The 26,476-nt window shown below is 43.4% G+C and overlaps 1 protein-coding gene across 1 annotated transcript in view; it reads left to right on the plus strand.

Annotated features, from left to right (window-relative positions):
* The first annotated feature begins 3,101 nt into the window (after window positions 1-3,101).
* LOC122815406 overlaps window positions 3,102-26,476 on the plus strand; it is a 115,707-nt gene continuing 92,332 nt past the window's right edge. The window contains exon 1 of the mRNA XM_044087877.1: window positions 3,102-3,372. Within this exon, the coding sequence (XP_043943812.1) occupies window positions 3,102-3,372 (271 nt within the window). The remainder of the gene's footprint in view (window positions 3,373-26,476) is intronic.

A 26,476-nucleotide genomic window follows, 5' to 3' on the forward strand; every position in this document is an offset into this window, starting at 1 on the left:
ATTTTATGGGGACTGCGTTAAGCTTGCAACTAACTCTTCAGGCAAGGTTTCTGCCAGGAGCACAGAACTCCTTAGCAGATGTGTTAAGCAGACAAATCATGGATCCCCACGAGTGGAAACTGGATCTTCATGTATTTCAGAAATTGACAGTGTCATGGGGAACTCCAGACATAGATCTGTTCGCTTCTCCACTAAACCACCAGCTGCCAAAGTATTGCACAAAGGGTTTCATCACACAGCTTGGAAAGTGGATGCTCTGTCTTTCAGTTGGAAAAACCTTCATGTCTATGCCTTTCCACCTCTGCCTCTTCTTCCAAAGGTACTATTAAAGGTCAGACAAGACAGGCCAAGGATGATTTTGATAGCTCCAGATTGGCCTCGCAACACTGGTATCCACTACTACGGAGTCTAGTAAAGAAGCCTCCATGGCCTTTACCTCTGATTCCTCATCTGTTATCTCAGAAGGAAGGTCATCTGCTCAATGTCAAGCTTCACTCTCTTCATCTAACAGCCTGGCATATTCTCTGTTGAAACACAGCAGGTCTCAACTTCCTCAACAAGTTTTAAATGTGATTATGGAAGCTAGAAGACCTAGTACAAGGAAGGTGTACGCAGAAAAATGGAAGAGATTTTTATTTTGGGGTACAGCAAAGAATTTGGAGATTTCTGAGCCTAATTTGAGTGTGGCTCTTCAATATCTTACTGAGTTATTGGACAAAGGGTTGTCCTTCTCTTCCATTAAGATTCATGCTGCAGCAATTTCAGCTCACTATGATTGTGACCCACCTTTGTTTTCGCATCCTTTGTTCAAGCAGTTTCTTAGAGGGGCAAAGAATATAAGACCCCGTAGAGCTCCTACTCCTGCTTGGGATCTCAATTTTGTGTTGGAAAAACTTACTCTACAACCTTTTGAGCCTGCGGCTACTGCTGAATTGAAATACTTGTCATGGAAGACTGCTTTTCTGTTGGCTATTACTTCTGCAAGAAGGGTGTCTGAGTTGCAGGCCCTTATGGCAGTTGAGCCTTTTGATTTTCCATAAGGATAGGGTATCATTACGCACTAATCCATCCTTTATGCCTAAGGTGGTTTCTAGTGTGGCTTTAAACCAAACTATTCATTTGCCTACTTTTATGCAGACCCCAAAATAAAGGGGAAAAGATTTTGCACACTTTAGATGTACACAGGCAGTTACGATATTATTTAAGCAGGACTAAGGATTTTAGGCAGTCTCAGCAGTTGTTTGTTTCTTTTGTTTTGAGTTCACAGGGCAAGCCTGTGTCAAAACAAACTATTTCCAGGTGGATTGGCTTTTGCATTGCATTTTGTTATTCCCATCATGGCAAGGAGATTCCATCTGGGATTAGGCCTCATTCCACTAGGGCTACTGCCACTTCTACAGCATTTCTAAGGGGGGTGGCAACTAAGGATATTTTGGAAGCAGCTACTTGGAGTTCAGTGCATACTTTCTCTAAGCATTATCACCTTCCTATCTACTCTAAGTCTAGGGCTGGTTTTGCCACAGCTGTTTTGCAAGGCATGTTGTCAGCTCCTACTTTTATAAATTGCCAGCCTCCCTTACCTCTGCTTTGGGATTCTACCCAATAGTCAGGACTGCAGCAATGGAAGACGAAGAACATAGTACAGTTTTGTACCTACCATAAATGTAGATGTTCGAGGATTCCATTGCTGCAGTCCAATTCCTCCCTCCTTCCCTCTGATTTTAGGGGTGGTTGTGTAGGTGAGTTTACATGCTTATGTTTTTGTATATATTGTTGTATATATTGTACATGTTTTGTGCAGGTTTTCTGGGACTTGTCTTTTAGGGTCTTCTGACATCTGGGGCAAGAAAAGACTGAGGATATGACGTCGGTCATGCGCATTAGTACCTTGACGTACTGACGTCAGTCTAAGGCGCCATGACCGACGTCAGCCTTATACTCTGGTATTCGGGCCGACTGGACGCGGACTATACCCAATAGTCAGGACTGCAGCAATGGAATCCTCGAACATCTACATTTATGGTAGGTACAAAACTGTACTTTCTGTACACAGTCTCTACTGACACCACTGTTCTGTACACAGAGTCTGTACTGACACCACTGTTCTGTACACAGAGTCTGCACTGACACCACTGTTCTGTACACAGAGTCTGCACTGACACCACTGTTCTGTGCACAGAGTCTGCACTGACACCACTGTTCTGTGCACAGAGTCTGCACTGACACCACTGTTCTGTACACAAAGTCTGTACTGACACCACTGTTCTGTACACAGAGTCTGCACTGACACCACTGTTCTGTACACAGAGTCTGCACTGACACCACTGTTCTGTACACAGAGTCTGTACTGACACCACTGTTCTGTACACAGTGTCTGCACTGACACCACTGTTCTGTACACAGTCTCTACTGACACCACTGTTCTGTACACAGAGTCTGTAGTAACACCACTGTTTTGTACACAAAGTCTGCACTGACACCACTGTTCTATACACAGAGTCTGTACTGACACCACTTTCTGTACAGTCTCTACTGAACCCACTATTCTGTACACAGAGTCTGCACTGACACCACTGTTCTGTATACAGAGTCTGCACTGACACCATTGTTCTCTACACAGAGTATGTACTGACACCACTGTTCTGTACACAGAGTGTCTACTCACACCACTGTTCTGTACACAGAGTGTGTACTGACACCACTGTTCTGTACACACTGTCTGTACTGACACCACTGTTCTGTACACAGAGTCTCTACTGACACCACTGTTCTGTAAACATAGTCTGCATTGACACCACTGTTCTGTACACAGAGTCTCTACTGACACCACTGTTCTGTACACAGAGTCTGTACACAGAGTACACATTTATTCCATGTAGAAACCAGTACAAAGTGCACCTTTATCATTATGCTACTTGTTTGCTTCTCAGATCTGAAAATTGAGAGTTTTTTATATTTGGTTTTGCAGTTTACTTGCAGAAATTGATATGCTTTAGCTGACATTCTTTAAATATGAACTGATCATGTATACATCCAGCTGCTATTGTATTGTTTAGTTAAAGTTTTTTGGTTTGCTTATGTTACATATAGCATATTTGGAAATGCGTGTGATACCACAAGGACAGATTCGCCTTGGCAATAAAGTGACTATCGAATGCAGGAGCAGCAGCAACACATACAGATTAACTGATTGTGGGCTCTATAAAACCAACCTAGATTCTTCATGGTCCTTGTCTGGGATCCAATATGTCATTGAAAGTGCTACAACACTGGATGAAGCGAACTACACCTGTCAATGCAATGTCTACAGTGCAGACTCTCGCCAGTATCGGACTACAGAATTAAGTCTTCCTTTTAATTTACTGCTGAACCGTAAGCACACTGTAGTGCAATAACATCATCAACTGAGCTACTTTTTTAATTATTCACATATGTAGCATGTTACGACATTACAACCAACTGTGGAACCTAGTAAACGTCTTCAACCAGAGAACTAAACTAAATGGTAAACATGGTGAAATAAAAGTTAAAGTGCATTTTCCAAGCTTTGAAGTACCTCCACCTGTCCCTGCGGGCTTCTGGATATTTTGGCTAAAATTGTATCCAGCCCCTTAAAGCCTTTTTTAGGTAATGCCAAAGTGATAAACCAGCAATGTAGCAAATAAAATCCAAAGGAAACAAAAGATTGTACTGCTCAATGCTAGGCACATTAACTAGGAAACACCACACCCTACAAGCTGTCCTCACTCTTGAGAATGTAGGCATCTGTGCCATTAACAAAAAATGGTTTAAAGCCACAGAAAGTACTCTGGCAGTACAAGGCTAAAGTGCCTTTCACACATTAAGATATCACCTGCACAGACAGGGACTAAAAGTGAAGATGTCTCAATCAGTACTGGCAACAAGTATATGTCAAAGTTGGTTCAACAGTATGGTACCCTAGAGTTCATCCACATTCGAGTACCTTAGCAAGCTATAGCTCACCATCTATATCTCAAGAATCCCACAACTCTTATCTAGACCTACTGGAGGCACTCTCCATCCAACCAACACTATGTTAGTTGGAGCCTTTAACTACCCCTCTATAGACTGGGAAACATAGACTGCTACCGATTTGCAGACACATTTCCTAGACTTTATTATGAATACAAGCCCTTGATCAGTTAGTGTGCACTTCAACCAGAGGTTTAAACATATTGGACCTTGTTCTCTGCAGTATGGGAGAGTGCTTTTCCATGCCTCCATCTCACATACTCACTACTGAAGTTGGATCACAAAGCTGTCTCATTTGAAATAAAAATCAGATTGGAAAACCCAGCAAAAATGTTACAGTTAAAACTATTCTAAAACAAACTACATTCTATTAAGCAACAGTTTGTCAAAATTGACTGCCTTGCCCACCTAGAGTTCACAACAGCCTATGTAGAATTGTTCACAGACACACTGTATAGGCACATACATGGCTGCATAGAGGTTACTGTACCTACCAGAAGTAAGTGCAAAACAAACCCCAATAGCAAACCACTCTGGGGGAATCTTGATCTTAACCTCAAACAAACTACTGGTTAATATTACCATACCCAATAACTCTGCAGGTGACAACCTTTTTTCTAACTCTATTGGAAAAATGTGGAACAAACTGCCATCTGATATCTCATCTTTGTCTAGTCTTCCACTCTTTAAAAAACAGCTGAAAACATATCTCAATAAACACTGGCTTTGTTCCTGTAACAACCCAGATTAACCTTTTTTTTTCCTTTCCTCCTTAATTCCTCCTCACACAACATCCTATAGACATAATAAAAAAAAAAAAAAAAAAAAAAAAATATATATATATACTTTTTAAAATATTTTAATTATTTTCTTTTTCACCTTTTTCCATATTATATACTTATATTTTTAGAATTTGTATAGCAAATATCTACTAAACTTTGTTTATGTAATTTTCTGCTATGACTATGCCTGTCTGCATGTATATCTCGTGTTCTGACTCAATGTGTTATTAATTTTTACCTTGTATTGACTGTTTCTGTGAATTATTTGTAATATCGTCGGAGCTTTTCTCCCCGGGCCTCCACTGAAAATGGACATATATCCAGCTGGACTAGCCCGGTCAACAAATGTAAAATAAAATAAAATAAATAAATAAAATAAAACAGGGTATATAACAAAAGGAGAAAAGTCATGGTCAAAGTCAGAAAGAGCGACTCTCATAATGACAAGAGATCACTAATAAAACTAAACAGGAAACTTAGAGGACTAATTAAATCAAACAAGGCCAATTTCAAGTTTGGGATAGGTGCCTTCATGCATCTTGCTGCCAATCTCCATAAGTAAAACACTCCGTACAACCTCCACAACTTCTAATTAACTCCCTTACACCAGAACCCTCATACCAAACTGCACTGTGATGTCTACTCCTTCCATCACACCAGAACCCTCATACCAAACTGCACTGTGATGTCTACTCCTTCCCTCACACCAGAACCCTCATACCAAACTGCATTGTGATGTCTACTCCTTCCCTCACACCAGAACCCTCATACCAAACTGCACTGTGATGTCTACTCCTTCCCTATTCTTGCTCCCAAATTTTGGAAATGTCTCCCCCTTCACCAAACTAAATCTCATCCTTCCCCACTTTTAGAGCACAACTTAGAAGACACCTCCATCACAAATCAGACTGCAAATGCTTTTACACTGGACACATCACCTAAATTTTCTCCTCCCCTACATCACTCCTGCTTCCTCTCTACCTTCTCACCTGCTACCCCCCCCCCCATTTATTGCTAAATTTAATCCACATTTGCCTTTTTGCTCAGTTAATAATATATGTTCATCGTTTCAATCACTTGCTGGACTCTGTACCTTCAATGAATACTCTGTATTTCTGAATTAATTCTGTCTTATTTTTCTATGAATGTCTGCACCCATGATATGTCTGCAAATGGTCTATTGTGTTCAATTTATTATCCTTGTAAATAAAATAAGTAAATAAATGCATAAAAAATAAATCAGTATAATTTGGAACACATTAAGGTGGTGCTCTTTAATGCTTGGTGTCTTAAAAGAAAATTGAATATGAGGCCTTCCTCTAATTTGAACACATTCATATATGTGTTCTTACAAAGGGATGGTTTCAAGCCAATAAACGCACTCCTGCTGTTCTGGGTTTAGTGGATATTATGTCTTCAGGCATACTGGCAAATGTGGGGCATATCAATATGTGTGGGGGATGCCAACGCATTAAGACTTTTTCCTCAGGACCCTCAATTTGAACTCTTAGATGTCCAAATCACCCTAAAATATCATAATTTCCCATTTCAAAGCTGGCTACAGTACTCAGTCTGTATCCCCTACTGACAACAGTAGCTATGTTAATACCTAAGCTGAACTCCCCATTAAACTCCCACCTCCATGTCAATAAACTGTCTGCCCTGCACTGCCAATGGTTGGTATTTATGATTTTTCCTCTATGTTATAAATACTAATTCCCTTTTACATATAATTAGGCTTCCTACTAAATGCCCAAATACCCTCGGTACTCCTCACAGATCTACCCTTTTCTAGCACACCTGCATGTATATCATTGTCCTACATTATACCAGACCATACATCAGTGACTTTTTCCTTTAAAACTTGTAGATCCCCAAATATTGCTGCATTTTGCTACAGGCTATGCTATTTTCCTTTGTATACCTCTCACATTTTAAGAAGTCATATTTTTAGCACATCACAGCTTTGCAGGGGGGAAACAAGAAGATGGGGGAATAGAAACCATTATCAATGTGTCACTGATGATAGAAACTGTTTAATGGGTTATGGGATTGTTTGGCTAGTCAACAACTATGCCTTAGGAAACCTAGACCCCCCTTTCAAATTTAGGATTTTGGGTATTTGGAATTCTATCTGGAGCATTGACCTGTGACTTCATTAACATCATATCATCTTGCAGCTAACTAACATGATTTGCAATCTTAGCATGATGGGCAGCACTGGCCTTAGGAAACCTACACCCCCTTTCAGATTTAGAATTTTGGGTATTTGGAATACTATCCGGAGCACTGGCCTGTAACTTCATTAATATTGTGCCACCTTGCAGCTATGCTAACATGCTTTACCATCTTAGCATGATGAGCAGCACTGGCCTTAAGAAACCTACACCCCCTTTCAGATTTAGGATTTTGGGTATTTAGAATACTATCCGGAGCACTGGCCTGTGACTTCATTAACATTGTGCCACCTTGCAGCTACGCTAACATGATTTACTATCATAGCACAGTAAGCAGCATTGTTAATCAAACATTTTTATTATTTATTTATTTTACATTTGTTGACCAGGAATAGTCCGACTGAGCTGAAATAGCCCTTTTTCAGTGGAGGCCCGGGGAGAAAAGCTCCAGTAAATTATACAGTTCAATAGAACATTACAGAGTCATTGTTTGACAAGTATTAACATCAGCATAAAATTTTACAAATATTTACTAGTCATAATTAAAATCAAATAAAGAAAATACAGTCATTGAAACATGAATTCAATAAAATCATTAGTTACTGTCAGGAGACAGTTTAGAGGAGATATTTAGGAAGAGAAAAGTTCAGCTGAAGCATAAGAAAAACATGGTTAGAAAAAGACAGGATGGGAAGGCCTGGAGGAGAGAAATGTTAAACAGTGGGGGTGTAGAAGATAAATGTTAAGGTTAGTGGGCAAATAATGAGCAGCTTTGGGAATGAAGGGCAGTTTGTGGTGGGAGAGTACAGAGACAGGACCAGAAAGTTTTTAGGTGTTCTTTACCAGTTACTTTAATTGCTTTGGTTGATTTAGTGATCAAATTTGAAGTGGAAGCTTGTTCCAGGCAATGGTAGGATGGTAGCTATACAGATTACATCCATTATTCATCCTAGGTTTGTAGATAAGTAGTAGGTCTTGGTCTTAGCTGCAGAGTGATCTAGTTGGAGGGGTCTATATTACATCACCGAAAGCTTAAAAAAGTGAACGGTGATTAATCAACCCAATGTAATCGAAAGCTTATAATTTCTAACTGTCAGAATAGCGATTTTTTTTCCTAGGGCAAAAAATCGCTGGTCCAACAAAAATAAATAAATAAAACACTTTAAACATTAGATTAAGTGTGGGGCATCAACCCCCACACCCCCTACTTAACTATACCAACTCCAGACTGCACTACAGTGCCAAAAACAGCAAAGTAATGAAGCGGCCAAGCAAATTCTTTCCCAGGGAAAGAATTTGCTTAAGAGCTGCTTCGATATTTTGCCATTTCAGGCTTTTGATTTCGACCAAGACCCATTCGAAAGAATGCGTCTTTGGTCTTCTAATAGGGAACCAGTTGTAGTATAGTGGGATATAAAGGAAGATATGTTAGGGCAATAGAACGGCTTGTATAATATGGAGTGTATAATCTGGAGCTGAGAGAGTGAATAAGTAGGTTAGGTAGTTCAAGCCAGTTTAAGTGTTTAAGTGAGACACAGTGATGGGTTTTATAAGTATGTTGGGCAGAGAATCTGGCTACCTTAGTATAGGTAGAGTTAAGTTTTGCTAGGAGTGTGGCATTAAGGTTAATGAGTATTTGAGAGCCATATAGTAGGCTGGGTAAGAGGTAGGTATGAGAGATGGTTACTTTAGCTTTGGGAGTGAGAAACGTTCTATTTCTGTATAGAAGGCCTAGTTTCTGATGGGTCTTCCTGATACAGTTGTTGATGTGTAAGTCAAATTTAAGTTGATCATCTATAGTGACACCTAGGAGTTTGGTGCTAGTTTCGGCTACTATGAGAGTCTTATTGAGAGACACTATAGTGAAAGAAGATTTGAGATGGTTAAAAGTTTTTGGGAGAAATAGTAAGAGTTTTTTTTTTTTAGGATTCAAGATGAGTTGGTTGTTGGTGAGCCAGGTTTCCACTGATGTAAAGGCAGCCTGTGTAATAGAAATGAGACTAGAGGGAGAGTCAGAGATAGTGATCACAGCAGAATCATCTGCATATTGTACAAGGGATGAGTGACAGCAAGAACTGTGGATCAGATTTGTGAAAATATTAAATAGTAATGGGCCCAATATAGACCTTGGGGTACGCCCATATTTACGGTGAGGGAGGGGGAGAGTACAGAGAGCCATTTCACAGATTGTAGTCGGTCAGAGAGGTAACTAGAAAACCAAGTGACAGTAGCAGGAGACTCTTATAACATGACAAGCATCCTTATCATAGGCCTACAGTACAAACACACTTGTGGCCATGTCATGATAAGCAACTGCATGGCCGTATCTATGTATACAATGCAAACAAAAGTGTGCGCACGACAAACCATATAATCCCTAGCGAGTGCATAGGTCCATAGTAAGGATCTAATCAACAGCATCAGACAAGTAAAACTAGAAACCATAAGCAAGGAAAAGACATAAAACTGGCAGGCACTTAAGGATGGTGCAGGGTTCATTGACGAAATCCTGGAGATGCTGAACATTACTTGCAATGAGATTTGCATTAAACAAATAGTCATGGAAATGTTAGGATTACAAATGTATAGGACAATACAACCATGTAAGAATGAGCCTATCTTTCTATTGTCCAATGCAAAAGTAGTGGACAAACATATAATAATGTGAGAACAATGTTACAAATTTAGGGAATGCAGTAATATGCATTTTGAAAGTGGATAGAATAAGAGATACAGCAGTACTCTGCATTTTCTGAAGGGTATGAAGTCTGAAACCCAAAGGTCAGTTAATAGTCACTACGGTTGTATAGGATATGCAAGACAATAAACCCAAATGTCTGGAGTAGCAAAACACAGCTACTCTATATTTAAAAACATGGACAAGCTGTGAAAATCATAACACATGAGAATTATGTACACAAAAGAAGTAAACATCAGTAAACCATTACTGTAATGCAGCAACACATTCATACCTCATAACAGCAGACTGTGTCATGCTCTAGAAGCAATGAAAGCTGGGTAAATGGAATAACACATGTCTAGGGTATGGGACATTTGCTATCATCCAAATAAACTTGAACCCCTTGCTCTGGTAAGTAATATATTCACAAGCACAGGTTATCAGCAAGATGTTCTAACAGAACACTCAAGAGAGAGGTGCTACAAAATACATGCTAAAAAAATGGAATAATTTGAGTTCAGGCAAATAAAATGCACATGTCAGCTTTTGAACACCTGAGTTTCTGCAAGGATGCAGTTACTTGGAGAGTATATTAACAAGGCCTGCTAACAGAGTATACAGGAAAGAGATGGCTGCAAATACATTTCAATGGAATAGATAACCTGATATCAAACAACCAAAATGCACTCAGCTGTGTGCTAAATATTATGTTTGATATTGATACTGGAAGTTCATGAGCATGACTATAATACACCACGACAGACAGTGTTCAGGAAAGATGTGACTACACATAGACATGTACATTGTGTTATAATTCCACTGAATGTAAAATGCACAGGGAACATGTATATAGACTAAAAGCCATCAAGCAATATATGAATCAATGCATGTTGTCAGTGAGGCATGGAATCTCTCAGATGGATGCATCCTGCTACCATGTTTTTATATTCACATGGCATTCTTACCATATGATAATGACAGCTGTCCAGTATTCCACAACTGAGAGCGGCATAGATTTGAACCCTGTCTGCCTAATGACCATAGTTAAAAGTGAGCGCAACAGTGAAGTGAGCTAATAACACACCTTGTGAAAGTGTCATATGCAAGCAAATACTAGCACAACACATCTGTGAGGTATGTCAGTATTCCCTATCTATGATTGCTTTATACAGTGTTGCAGTGTACACCAGGATGTAGTTAAACCCCTGCCTACCTAAGACAATATGTGTATTAGCTACTAATGCCACAGAATTACTTGTACAATACTTGTGATAAACTACTAAGTGCTGTAACAGTACTGAAGATTAACAAATGGGATGAGCATTGTGCAACAGACAATAATTGCAGATCCCTAGTCCCAACATACCATACAGAGTACAGGGGTAAAGTGAACTGTGGAAGCTGTGACAGTAGACATAATAAATAATTTTTTGACATAGAAAGAGAAAGGAAACATACTATTTTCCAAAAGCTGGATAGAGGTGCTGCTTTATGCTAATAGTCACACAAAGGAAGATACAAACATACATTGTTACACTGGACATGCTCACAGGGAAGTACAGCACTTAGTTTAATACATTTCAGCACCATTCAAAAAATGACAATATTGCACATCACATCTGTTGAGTAAGTCATTCCGGTATATCGCCATTTTTTTTATGTTACACACTAATACGAGATGTACACTGCTAGATTTAAACACCTGCCTGTATAACTTAAACATTCTCAACAACTGTACATTAGCTGCTGACACCACAAAAAAATAAAGTCATAGCACAGTTGTTACAAAGCACAAACTGAGAGAAAAACATGATCAGTGGGTTTAAATGCATATGACCTCTCTTAAAAGGAGATAAAATGTGTGGGGGGCCAAACCCCTCCATTTTTGCAAGTGTTAGCACTAAGTAAAACTGTAAACATTACATTTGTTGCCTGTTACCAGTTGCTTAGTACACACTCATACAAAGGTACATACTATCAGATTAAAACTCTATCTTTATTTATTTTTAATTATTTTGTTTTTTCTCCTGGGCTTATCTGACTAACTTTAGTGAAAAAAATCTTTTTCAGGGGAAGCTCTGGGATAAAAGCTCAAACATATTACAAACATTTTTAAACCAACATTTAATAGTATACTTTAATAGATATTAAATGTACATTAACAAGTACCCATAATTTTGCTAACAAGATTGCATTCATATGACAAAAAGAGATAACTGTTGCAATATAAAAGATACTTATGCATTATAAGATGATGAATACCGGGTAGGTATATTAGTGGGTTTATCAGATAATAGATACTATAATTAGTGCTTGGGAATTCAAATAAATGGAGGTGATGGAACAAACTAGTTAGGAGAGAAAATGTTAGTATTGTAGTTAACAGGTGTTGTATAAAGCCAGTTTATGGATAATTATATATGTGTATGTGTGTGTGTGTGTGCGTGTGTGTGTGTGTGTGTGTGTGTGCATGCGGCGTGTGTGTGTGTGTGTGTGTGTGTGTGTGTGTGTGTGTGTGTGTGTGTATATATATATATATATATATATATATATATGTATATATATATATATATATATATGTATAGAGAGAGAGAGACGGAGAGAGATGGAGAGAGAGAGATATCGATTGATATATAAATATAGATATAGATATAGATATAGATATAGATATAGATATAGATATAGATATAGATGTAGGGCAGGATTCACGAAGGCTTGCACGGAGTGTAAGAGACGTGTAGCACTCCATGCAAGCCTTGCGATCCAGGAACAGCCCGAAACTCCATGTAAGTGACCAGCTAAAACGTCTCTTACACGGACTGGGCGTGGATATGCTAAATACCTCACTTGCAGCTGAAAGGTATGCAAATGAGGTATATTAGCAATTCACGAAGCAGAAACCAGCCCATGTAAGAGACGTTTTAGCTGCAGAAATGTACTCAGATGACAACTGAGTACGTTTCTGCAAAAATCACAATGGAGCCATGTCAGCTCCAAATAAAGGGTGCATATGTGTCAGGTAGCATGCCAATGGCCAAATATGTGGCCATTGGCAAGGTAACCTGATGCAAAAATTAAAAAAATATATATATTTTTGTTCGGTGAGCGCTGATGTTTAAATGCAGTGCAGCTCCGCGCAAGCGGGCTGCGCTGTATAAAACATAAAAATGAAGGTTATAAACCCACAAATGTGGGTTTTATGCAATACATGGAATGACAATGCAGGGACCAGCAGACCAAAAACAACATGGCCACCGTGCAGTGGTTGCTAAGGGGGGAAGCTGAGTCTAAGACATGTAACTAAGCATTAGTAGGCAATCTCATATAAATGAGGGTTAGGATACTGAATCCCACAGTCACATTGCAAATGAGCAGAGTCTGAGTAGTGTAAGAGATACATAAGGGGGAGGTATAGAGTAGGAGATAGGTGACATCACAGGGGGAATGGTAGAAAGAAATGCAGTTCATTGGAGGTCAGTGTAACATGACAGATGACAGACACAGATCAGGGAAAGAGGAGTGCCACAAGATAAGCATGGGAAAGTCAAGAAATGGAAGGTGTACACTGTTACTTACACCAAAGTTTCTTGCTGGTCGTGCATGCGCAGGTGTGCGTGCCATGAAGTGCGAGTAGGGCAGTGTGCGCACGTGTAAGGCAGACTGAGCATGTGGGAGCCTGTTGGTAGACTTGTAAGACTGTTTGCACTGGTGTGCGTGCGTTTTAACCCGAATAGGCAGATCCTGAACCGTGTAAGCATGTGTGCGCGCGTGTAAGCCACTGTGAGCGTGTTTCTGCTGGTATGCACGCTGCTCCCCCCTGAGGAAACAGAAAGGAAAAAGAAGCAACAGAATTAGTAGGAAGCTAGCAGGGAATACTGCTGGAGCTAGCAGGTGAAAACAATTAGAAGCAGGCAATTACACAGGCAGAATAGTAGCCCAACCCAGCACTTAAAACTCTGCAAACAGCAGTGCAGGATGTTTCTGTCAAGAGACACTGCAAGACAGGAGTAAGCTATTAGAAGTGAAAACTGAAAAAGCTGAACTCAGAGCAGAAATGTTAGGGGCTGCCATAGCTGTCATAATGAGACATAGGCGACTTGATGAGGGTGGTGACAATGCAGATGGTGCCAGACAACCCACAATGAGGAGACGGAGAAGAGTGTACAGGCCCAGGGTCACCTACCACGGGTTACATGAGCTGGAGATAGTAGAGTGCTATAGAGTGGACAGAGAGCTCCTGCAGCAAATAGTCGAGCTGTGCAGGCCATGCCTCACATACAGAACCAACAGAGGGGAACCCATCCCAGTGGAAACCAAGGTATGTGTTGGCCTAAGAATACTAGCAACAGGTACCTTCCAAAGACCAACTGGTGATATGATGGGGATATCACAGGCATCAGCCTCCAGGGTACTGCACCAGTTCCTGGATGCCATGTCAGCACATGTCGGTGATCATGTATATTTCCCCAATGCCCGTGAGGTATTGGCCAGCAATATGCGTCTCTTCCAGCAAATAGCGGAATACCCTGAGGTAGTGGGTGCAATAGACTGCATGCACATACGCATCAAAGCTCCAGCCGGTGAGCGGGGTAGGGCCTACATTAACCGCAAGGGCTTCCCCTCCATCAACTGCCAGGTCGTGTGTGATGCCCAGGGCATAATAAGGAATGTGTGTGCTGGCTGCCCTGGGAGCTACCATGATTCCCACATCTGGCATTTGATGCAGCTGTACCAGACATTTGCCAGTGGAGTCATCCCACATGGACACCTAGTGGGGGATGCAGGTTATGCACTGGAGCCGTGGCTGATGACACCCATCAGAAACGCACACACACCTGAACAGGAACGCCATAATGAGGCACACGCACAAACACGTAATGTAATAGAGCATGTGTTTGGGCTGCTCAAGTCATGGTTCCGGTGTCTGGACACATCTGGTGGAGCCTTGCAGTACTCACCAACTACATGTACCCAAATTGTCATGGTATGTGCTATGCTACATAATATGATCTTGCGAAAACAGCTGCAGCAGGACCAGCATAGGGCTGGGCCAAACAGCTCCCCACCATTGCCAAGGCCATCACAGGCAGAGCGTGACTTGGAGGAGGAACAACCTGAGCCTGCCCCAGTAGGCAGAAGGAGGTGTGCCCAGTATGCCCTGGCCTTGGCAAAGAGGCAACACATAGCACATACACTGGCTCAGTAGGAACCCTGGGAATGATACCCCCTCTGACTCACTCAAATAATAACAGGGATGCCTAAAATGACATGATCTGCTCACAAACATGTACAGGGAGTGTAATATGCGCATCCGACAGAGGCAGCCCTGCAGCACCACCTGAGGCATGAATGCCATGTGTTAAGTAATGTAACACCATGTACTATATGCACACCTGAGGACCCTGACTAACATCCACCCCCACCAAGCATGAAGCCACAAAATGACGATGGGATGATCAATTGCAATAACTGACTGAAGTAATGCAGTTAGTCAAAGGGGAGCCAATGTGTTTCAGCCTGGGAAGACATGCGGAGCATGACATGATGCACCACCTGCTAGGGGTGGCGTGCACCTATCAGTCCAGGCCCCATGGATACTGGCAAAGGCTGTCAGTACCCACAGCATGCCCTGAATAGGTAAGTCTCAAAACACAAACCCACCTTCATAGGTACCACAAGGGATAGGAAGCTAGATGTGATGCTATCCAATGCCAGAAGTCTAAACAGCAAGATGTGTGCAGTGTAAACGCACACAGTATGGAGAATGTTGATATCAGTCCTGTAATAGAAAACTGGGTCAAGGCTCGCATCAGCACCCTAACACTACCAGGTTACACCTCATACTGTGCTGTACAGCCACAAAACATGGAACAAGCTACAAAAGGAGGGTGACTAGCAATAAATGTCAAGGATAACCACACCCCCATGTTGGTACCACAACAAGAAGCAGCATGGATTAGCCACGGTCAAATACCAATGGCTAAAACCACCTCCCAGTATATAGCCTGCTGCAGACTACTGTCCTAATACCAGGAACTTCACCTGGCCTATGTTGGAATACATGAATATATCAAGCCCCCCAAACCACATTATATTGCTTGACTGAAAATACCCAGACATACACTGGGAGCATTATACTAGCACCAACACAGTAAGGAGAAAAGTTCCCAGAATCCATAAACCAAAATGCCCAGGAACAAAGTACCACTCCCACAAGAGGGGTAAGCATACTGGATGTGATAATCAGCAACATGTGTACTGGATGGCAAGATAAGAAGTGTATCCCTCACTGGTAAGACCAGACCATAGAGTAATCACACTGGATATACACATCCTGACCACAGTCCCTGGCCAGAAAACCACAGTGAAAAACATGTGTAAAGCATAGGTTGCACCCCTCCAAACCGATGTGGAATCCACAAAACGCCCTGTGCAAGTGCAGAATATGGGACACACCGCAGAACATGTTATACAGGCATTCCATGAACACAGCCAGGAATGCTTGGATTATGCAATCACAAATAACAAAAAGACACAATGCCATACACGCAGGCATCTGGCATGCTGGACTCCAGCCATTACCAAACCATGCAAGAGAATGAGGAAGCTACTACATGATAGAGCAAACATAAAAGGGGAAGTAATCACTGATCAGTAGTATGGCAATAAAATATGTCCACACATACAATCCACGAAGGCCAGCCACAACAAGTAGAATCTGTGAATCCAGAGGCAATGTGACACCTGCCCCAAGTACACAGACAACCCACAACTCCCCCCAATAAATACAAATATATGTGAGAGACGCAACCATTTATCCAAACCAGAGGCTGAGCTCCCTCAACTCAGTACTGTCAAAACTATTCAGGAGGAGAAGGTAACCACATACACCACAAACACAGTCCCACATAGACCTATCACAACTGTAAATCAAACACATAAACACAGAAAAACATTCCCGGAGGCCATAATTACAAACACACCACACCAACAGAGGCCTCCAAAGCAGATCCCAAGCAACCACAACCTCCAAACATAGCACATGCAACACATAGTACACAACGCTGGTGTGCCAAACAGTTACAGGCCAGAAGGAGAAACAACATGCCTGATACAGTTGTAATAGGTGTCTGTATAGGCAGACACACTGCTGTCCCACTCACCAGACTGAACAAGGGAAAGGGTACAGTAAGCTGCCTGTAGGATGCCACAATATGCCACATAACACAAGTACGCAGGTCACCCCAAAGCAAGCAGAAATATGATGCACTCATTGTCCATGCTGGGGTGAATGACCTGAGATGTATCTCCCTGGACTACATGAAAAGAGACATGGATGAGCTCTCTGAGTATGTACTCCAGGCCGGTATGACACTGGCCGTTTGCAGCATCCAACCCTCACCAAGAATGATGCCACAGTACAAACACAGGATGATCAGCTTTAACAGGTGGCAGTTACAGCTGTCAGTCCAAGAGGGTCTAATGTCTGTCTGCTTGAGATGTCATGCATGACAAGCCATGCTGCTGTTCCAGGGATGGCTTGCACCTGTTACCTCTGGGCGTCTGGATACTGGATAAGGCCTTTGCCACCTCCATAGAGCCGTACGTAGGTAAGGCCAAAAAGACTAACCCACCACCCTAGAAAAAATAAGTGGTAAGAAACATAAGGGTAATGCTGACCAATGCCAGATGTGTAAACTGCAATATGCATGCCCCTGAGGCACTTCCCAGAATGGAGAACATCGATGTCTGTGCAGTGACAGAAGCCTGCTGCAAGCCTACTGATAGCACACCAGCACTACCAGGTTATACCACATATCATGCGTTATGGCCCCAACACCTGGACCAAAACATCAAAGGAGGGGGAGTATCCATATGCAGCACAGACACCCATACGGCCAGGCAACTGACAATGCACGAAGCAGCGGAGACCACCCATGTGCACCTAAGTGTAGTCAAAACTGCTGTACAGTCTGTAGCATGCGACAGACCACACTCTCACACACAAGAACCCCACCCAAACATCCTGAAGACACTGGACAGTATGAATGTCCCACTAAATACCAGACAAGGTACTCACAAATTACCACATAGGTGGTAAACCATTATGTATGCAAGGAGTAATCAGGGACCTAGGGACACAAGTCGACAGTAACCTGTCATGTGACACTCACAATGCCAATGTGGCTAGGAAGACTGTCTATATTGGACACCGTATCATGAAAGGATTCATATCTACATCAACAGAGGTCACTGTGCCCCTGTACTGTTCCCTTATCAGACCCATAATCTAGTACAATGACTCATATGAGATGTACCGTACCTGACACCTGCAGCGGTTAGGAAGACCTCAAAGGTTCCCCACCAAGAGGATAAAGGGTGTCAAATATATGTTATATGCTGCCTGGCTGTAGACACCCCAGCTGAATGCAGTCACAGACTGCCTACACAGAGGCACTGTATGTCTGTTGTACAAGGCCATGTTCAACACAGGAGTAATGGACATGCTCCACCACAGGAAATCAAAGCCATTGGAGCTGTGACAGTGACAGATGTCAGCCTCAACACATAATGAAATAGGATGTGCTGGAGGGACAGATACATAACCCAGAGGCTCCCCACACCCAGAAACAGGATCCCAATCCATGTTAGGCAGAGCCCCTCACTGACACCCCTCAACAGGAATATTGCCAAGTGGATGGATGATCGTACATGTACACTGGGGAGTCTTCACTGTGTCACGTCCAGACAGAGGCACAGTAAAGAAAATCATAAATGGCCATAATAGTCACATAGCAAGCGGTGGCAAAAGACACATACACTCTGGCTTGGCTTACTAATTCCCTAGGGTGGATAGCCTAGTATGAACCCATGAACCTATGAAGATACAAATTGTACAGGACACTAAGGATAATCACAAGGCTTACTTACCTGATGGTAGGAACCATGTTGGGAATTCACAGATATGCTCCGAATCACACAGATATTACAAACAACATACCAAACACACACACATATTGCCAACATACAACCTGACAGGTTCAGTGCAACCCCCCCCCCCCAGAATGCAAAATATCTATCCCAGCAGACTGCTGGTCCCCTGACATTGCAGATGCTGAGGTAACAGCCATCATCTGAAAAGCAAAACACACAGCAGCAAAGGTATGTGATGGTGTCCTGGGCTGAGGCCAACATGGACTACGAGAATAATGGAATGCCAAATCACACTACTGCCCACTGTCAGCCTTACCACAGGATATGTACCCAAAGAGCAGTGTACAACAACAGTGGTCTTTCACAACAAAGGTGTTGCCTGAATGGATACTGCAAACTACCACCCCAGGATCCTGACAAGCTTGGTCTGCACAGCTATGGAAAGGATCGGTATGTACCGCAGACATAAAGCTATCGTGGACCTACTGACACTGGACCCTACCCAGTGTGGCTGTCATAACTGCAGATCCTGCCCCTAAACATATTTGACCCATTTGAAACAGTCATTAAGGTCAGTGATGAGGGCAATGTGGTCCACACAGCGTAGCTGGACTGTGCATATGCTTCCAGACAATACCCTATGAGTTCAGTATGGATATGTTCACCAGCTTAAATATAAACCCCTATGTCAATAGAGGGGTTGCAAACCAGACCAAGGACAGAACTGACATGGTCAGACATGCTGCATCCATGTCAGACTACAAAGCAGATATGAGTGGCATCCCACAAGGCTTGGTCCTGGGACCTCCCCCGTTCTGTATATATGTCCCATAGGTACAGGCCAACATGGAAGGACTGTGACTGAACATGTATGCAGAGGAGTACAAACTGCCCAACATATCCGACCCCGAGCTGACACAAGCAACCCACAAAAGGGCCACATAGAAACAGACAACTGGAGCCATAGCCATGTCAGCAAGCTAATTGCAGAACTGTGTATAGACAACCACCATTGATATACAGTAAGTGCCCACAAATTACCACACAGGTGTTAACCCATTATGTACCTAACATGTAATGAGAGACCTGGGGACACAAGGTGATAGATATCCTGCATTGGACAAACATGTGGCTGTAGTGTTCGCAGAAACATACCATATACCCACCCAATCATGAAGGTTGTCAGATGTAGATAAGGGGAGGTCACTGTGGCTCTGCAGTCATCCTTCATCAGCGTCACAATTGACTACAATAGCCCCTGTGGGATATACCTCAGCAGACACCTCCATCAACTGTAAAGTCCACAACAGTACCCCACCAGGAGTAGCAAAGAGCATGAACAGATGCTATGTGTTGCCTGAGTAAACAAACTGCAGCACCACACACTGCCATACTGCCCACCCAGAGGCAAGCTGTGCCTGATGTATGAAGCCATGTCCAAGCTGGAATCAATGAACATGCTGCACCTTGTACAATCTGAATGGCAGTGAGCTATGCACATGAGAGACCTGAACCTCAGCACTGACATACATAGGACAAGCTGTACAGAATGATCCATAACACAGAAGGCACCCCCACTCTTGAGTAAACTCCCAGTACAGGTTAGCCAGAGAGTCACCTATCGACACCCCGCAAGAGGAATCCTGATGTGTGGATGGGAGATGGTAGGTTAACCCTGGGTATCACTGTTATGTCAGAGGCAGATGGAGGCACAGTATACTAACCATGACATATGTCATGGCAAACTCCAGTTACAATGTGTGTCGAAGGACAAACACACTCTGTGACTAGCATCAGAAATGGCCTAGGGAACATCTCTAGTGTTTGCCAATGTCCACCTATGTTGTGGAATACACTACCAATGTTGGTAGTCCACATCTGAACATAATGCAACATGGTCATATGTGCACAACTGGCCCCTACACAGTCTGTTGTGCTCACTATGAAGATGTCAAGCAGTGATAGGACTAAAGCACAAGATACTGTCCACCACAGTGAAAGTACTGAACCAGTACACTATACGGTACTACAGTGTTAGGTCATTATGAAAGGATGTTGACAACTGTATGCAAAGTATCCCATGCAATCCCTGCAGGCACAGTATAATCCCTGTCGTGGCAGACACGAAGCAGTTGGCCAGTTAGTACACAACATGACACCCAACACACAACCATAAATGTGAGATATTGTTGAAGTTCACACACACCCAAATATGTGGTGGACTTCAGAGTTCAACATATGGAAAGCTCACACTGGGCATGCTCGCACACTTCGATAAATGAGGCATATGTCAGACAACATGCCATGGAAAGGCTGAACTGGGCATGCTCACACACTTAGGCCATATCTCTGTTTAGCAGTTGGCCACACATATCTGGTATTTGTACGTGTCATTCCAGGAACCAACCACAACACATCAATCTGCCCAGTGCACACAGTAAATGACTACAGAGACATAAGTGATATAGTGGATCGCCCTCATATTCAAACATCTTCCACAGATACACAAGTTGTTTATAGGAACAGGGAATGCTATGGCAATAAAGACCTGCAAACAGTTTAACAGCACAACAAATATTGTGCATCTGACAATTGAGCATATGGGTGTAGAGGTCAATACTAGGCATGTTGCCCTAGGGAATGACAGCTCAGCCAGAGTGTGCTTGACATCTGCATCCCCAGTACAGTAGGCTACTGTGCTACTGTAAAGTAGGTCACATAAGGCAACGTGTGAGGCTATTGAGCTGTGCCTCTGTCAAGCAGGGGCACAGTGGAGATCCCAGGGTTTGAATGTGCTAAGCCACAGCCATGTTGTTGGTGTGTGCTGGAAGAGGGTTGCTGAGGACCTCTAACAGTAAGTGGGCGTCAATAACAGACTGAGGGGAGCCCTGTCTGCATTGTCTGGACAATTCCACTGTCAACACTGTGTTGTGATGATTATGTGGGAATGAAGTGTCGTGCTGGTACTGTTCACAGACGTCCTCCCTCTGTGGGCTACAGCTCTGCAATGTATTAGCTCACTCTGTCTGTTGGACGACTCATATATGGCCAGTGTACACCTGACAGGTGTCTTGTTGTGGAGCAGTCATGGATATATGTGGGATAGCATGATCAATGCAAACCTTACACATGCTCATAGAATGCAATTGTCAAGGATTATGCAGAGTGGCCAGTATAGTCCCCCAGCATGGGTCCTTTGAAGTTGTCCACCCCAGTCTTCACAAGTGTAGAGTCTGCTTGTGCTACATACAGTTTGTTTGCATTGACAACTTTGCCTGGGGGTCGGGATGGGATATGGATGTCCAGGGAAAGGTGAGTATGGTCAGATATCAACAATGGTGGTCTACCTCTGGTGTGGAACAGTGAGTACCCATGTTGCAGATTGACAGGTGCAATATGTATTCCCCCATGTGGCTGTGGTGAGTGGTTCTGCCATAGCACATGGACCCACAAATTGTAGTGGCTGTAGGGTAAAGTGGTAGAGGCCTGAGTAGTTCCCACACACAATATGCCTGTACCTGATGTTAACAACTGGAATGGTGTATGTGAACACCTGCATATCCAGGCACTGTTCCCAGGAAAGCAAAGTGTGTGTCCTGGATGTGGGAGTGGTGTTCTGGACTGGTTGTGTTGTGTGTTACAGGTCCTGTTGTCATGAAGCATGGTATAGAATATAACCTGCCAGTGCGATGTGCATATCTGACCCTGACGTAGGTGGCTGCAAATGCATATATATATGCTAGTCCCCACCTGACAGGTAGTACTAGATGTACATACCTCTGTAGAAATAAAGATGTCAGCACCCTATAAATACTGCAGATGCAGACCAGATGCCCAGTAATTCGGTTAGCGCGCTCTGCTAATGCATCTCCCTCAAGTGTCATAATATAGGTAGGTAGGAATTCGAACCATGCAAATGCTCAGTGTGTGTGTGTGTGTGTGTGTGTGTGTGTGTGTGTGTGTGTGTGTGTGTGTGTGTGTGTGTGTGTGTGTGTGTGTGTGTGTGTGGGTGAGCGGGGTTGATGTGTGTGCAAGTCTGTGTGAGGGAGATGTCCCTTTTGGCAACTGTAAAAGCACTCTACAGGATCCACATTCCCCTATCTAAGCACGGATAATGTCAGCACCCTATAAGTACAGCAGGAGAAGGGAACCCTCCCAGTAATGCGAATAGCGCGCTCTGCTAATGCGTCTGTTATGAGTGTCATAACATAGTTAGGTAGGGGTTAGAATCCTGCAACTGTCCAGTGTGTGTGAGGGGGTTAGTGTGTGTGCCAGTCTGTGTGAAGGAGATGTCCCTTTTGGCAACTGAGAAAACACTTTACAGGATGCACATTCCCCTCTCTAGGCACTGATGATGTCAGCACCCTATAAGTACAGCAGGAGAAAGAAACCCTCCCAGTAATGCGAATAGCATGCTCCGCTAATGCGTCTGTCATGAGTGTCATAGCATAGTTAGGTAGGGGTTTGAATCCTGCAACTGCCTAGTGTGTGTGGAGGGGGGTTAGTGTGTGTGCAAGTCTGTGTGAGGGAGATGTCCCTTTTGGCAACTGTGAAAGCACTCTACAGGATGCACATTCCCCTATCTAAGCACGGATGATGTCAGCACCCTATAAGTACAGCAGGAGAAGGGAAACCTCCCAGTAATTCGAATAGCGCACTCTGCTAATGCGTCTCTCTCAAGTGTCATAACGTAGTTAAGTAGGAGTTTGAAACCTGCAAGTGTGTGTGTTTGGATGTGGGGAGTTTGTGTGTGTGCAATTCTGTATGAAAGACATGTGCATTTTTGCAATCAGGAGATCACACTACATGATGTGCATTACCCTTTCCAAACACTGATGATGTCAGCACCCTATACATACAGCTGGAGAAGGGACCTCCCAGTAATCCAAATATCCCTCTCTGCTAAAGCGTCTCTCTTAAGTGTCATAACATAGTTAGGTAGGAGTTTGAAACCTGCAAATGGCAAGTGTGTGTGTGTTTGGATGTAGTGAGTTTGTGTGTGTGCAATTCTGTATGAAAAACATGTGCTTTTTGGCAATCAGGAGATCACACTACATGATGCACATTACCCTTTCCAAACACTGATGATGTCAGCACCATATACATACAGCTGGAGAAGGGGCACCTCCCAGTAATCCGAATAGCGCACTCTGCTAATGCGTCTTTCTCTCTCTAGTGTCATAACATAGTTAGGTAGGAGTTTGAAACCTGCAAGTGTGTGTGTGTTTGGATGTGGGGAGTTTGCGTGTGTGCAATTCTGTATGAAAAACATGTGCTTTTTGGCAATCAGGAGATCACACTACATGATGCACATTACCCTTTCCAAACACTGATGATGTCAGCACCCTATAAGTACAGCCAGAGAAGAGGAACCTCCTAGTAATCCAAATAGTGCGCTTCGCTAATGCGTCTCTCTCACGTGTCATGACATAGTTAGGTAGGGATATGAATCCTGCAAGTGTGTGTGTGGGGGTAGTAGGGTGTGTAATTGCAAGGGTGAGAAAACAGATCCTTTTGGCAAATACTACAATACACCAGATGCTGCATATTCCCCCAGTAAACACAGGGGATGTCACCACACTATCAGCACAGCCAAACAGGGCTACTTGGCCAATAATGCCAATAGTGCGCTCCGCTACTGGGTCTATTACCATTGTCAGAGCACAGATAGGTATGTTTTGGAAACCCACAACTGCCACGTGTGGTTGTGTCACACAATATGACCTTGTGTGGGTCTTTGTGCATAACAATGCATGCCATTGCCTAAACCAGCAATGGCAATGCACACATGATGTGTGTGTGTGACACATACACATAAATACCTGTGACCTGCAGTAGTTACCATGTCCGACACATGCCTCGAGTGGATAAATGGTATTCGCAATGCATAACAATATGACTGTGTCTTACTGTGCAGGGGCCGCACGCGGTATGTGTCTATACAGTGTGGGTTGTATATGGTAAAATACCTACAGCAGGGGATACACATCTGGTCTGGGCCATATAGTCTACATGTAGTCGATGAACAGGTGCTGCATGTTCCCACCTGTTGTGGGAGTGGTAACATGTTATTCCACTGCAATTCAGTGACCACATGCTGGGAACCTTTCAGCTAGTGTGTTGTAGCTACAGTAATGCTCACGCACAATGTTTGGCTGGATGCAGTCCAGCCATATAAAGACATTTCTTGAGACTGTCATATTACCAGTGTTGTTATGGAGGATAGGTGGGTTTCCTGTGTATGGGAGGGTTGTGTGTGCCAGGCTATGAACCAGAAGGCAGTCCAACACACTGTTAGCTGCACATGAATAGGCCCTGATGCTTTGTGCTGTGCCAACAACCTGGAGGTGTGTGTATCTGCGGTGCCTTGGGATACCACCTCCCTGTCCATGTGTGTTACATGTGTAGGGGATGACAGGCATGGTATGAGGTATAACCTGGCAGTGATGGGTTGCACCTGTGAGCCGTGAATCAGGACTCTGGTACTGCACAGACATTGCAGTTCACTGTGCTGAGGACAGTGTCCAGTGCATGCATCTTGTGGTGTACACTGCTGGTGTTGTGTAGCATCACTGTTAGTGTCCTATCCTGTGTGATACCCATGCAGGTGGCTATGTAATCTGTGTCCTGCAGCAAAAGGCACTATGTGAAGGGGCTTCGTCAATATACAATGGCCCATGGGTGTCACGTGCAAGCTGCCCCTCGCAAATCATTGTGGCTTCCCTAGCATGTAAACACACGTTGACAGCCAGTGGATACCCTATGAATGACATTGGAGATTGAGCAGAATGTAGACATAGAACACCCTTCCTACATATAGTGGTAGCATACCTGGTGAGGGTATGATGGCAACCAAGATCAGGCTCATACTGGCCCGTGCCACATGCTGAGAGATCCCTTCTATGTTCCCTATCATGTAGTCCAGGGAGGTATGTCTCAGGTCATCCATAGTGGCATGGTCAATGACTGAGTCATATGTGTCCATGCCTCTGACTGACCTGTATGCATGTGTTTTATGGTGGACCATAGTGCCCCACAGGCATATCACTGTTACCTTCACCATGTACAGCCTGTTGAGTGGGACCCCACAGCAGCGGTCAAGAGAGGTACCTGACACATCTGTAGCAGGTGTGTTGTGTAGCCCTACAGGCTGTGAGTGTGTGGCACACAGGATGTGTGTGCCATGTGTGGCATGTGCACTGTTCCGACGTAACGGATGCCTGGGTGCCAGCTGCGGAGGTGTGTGATGCTCAGGCAGGATGCTATTCTGAGTCTCCAAGTATGCCCCAGTGTGTTCAGATTGCTGTCAGTGCGGGTCTATATCAGACTGGTATTGTAGTCACTGTAGTATGTCATGCCACCTGACAGGGTATGGCATTACTGGGTTCAGAGTGCCCAGTCCCCAGATTGGCTATGTGATGGCATCCCACACATGTGTTGTACATTCCTGGCCAGGGGTGAGGGTTGACTGCATACATGTGGCAGCTGTGACATTGCCACATGACTCACATAAACCACAACTGAACCATAGAGGTGATTCACAGGTTACCTTTGCACATGCTTCCATAGTAGTGTGATTGCCATGGTGATTACCAACACATAGGGCCAATGGGGTACAACATACTGAAGGTGTGTATGTGTGGGTGTACTGCTACTGATTTCATAGCACTGGCATATATGACTGCACATGTGGGTAAATGCCAGGTAAGACATGTGCAATGTGTCACAGGCAACATACATGCGAACAGGACAGACAGTGACGTTCTGCCATGTGTAAACTTGACATACGTATAGTACGCTATGCAGATGTCACTAGGAGTCCACAGAAGCACTGTAACTCTGCATTGCAGGTGGAAGCAGTGTTCCAGGGAACCCCAAGTGAACATGCATGCAAACAAAGCTACAGTAAG

Source organism: Protopterus annectens, chromosome 1.part1, assembly GCF_019279795.1.
Source record: "Protopterus annectens isolate FY-2018-M chromosome 1.part1, PAN1.0, whole genome shotgun sequence".
Lineage (NCBI taxonomy): Eukaryota > Metazoa > Chordata > Ceratodontiformes > Protopteridae > Protopterus > Protopterus annectens.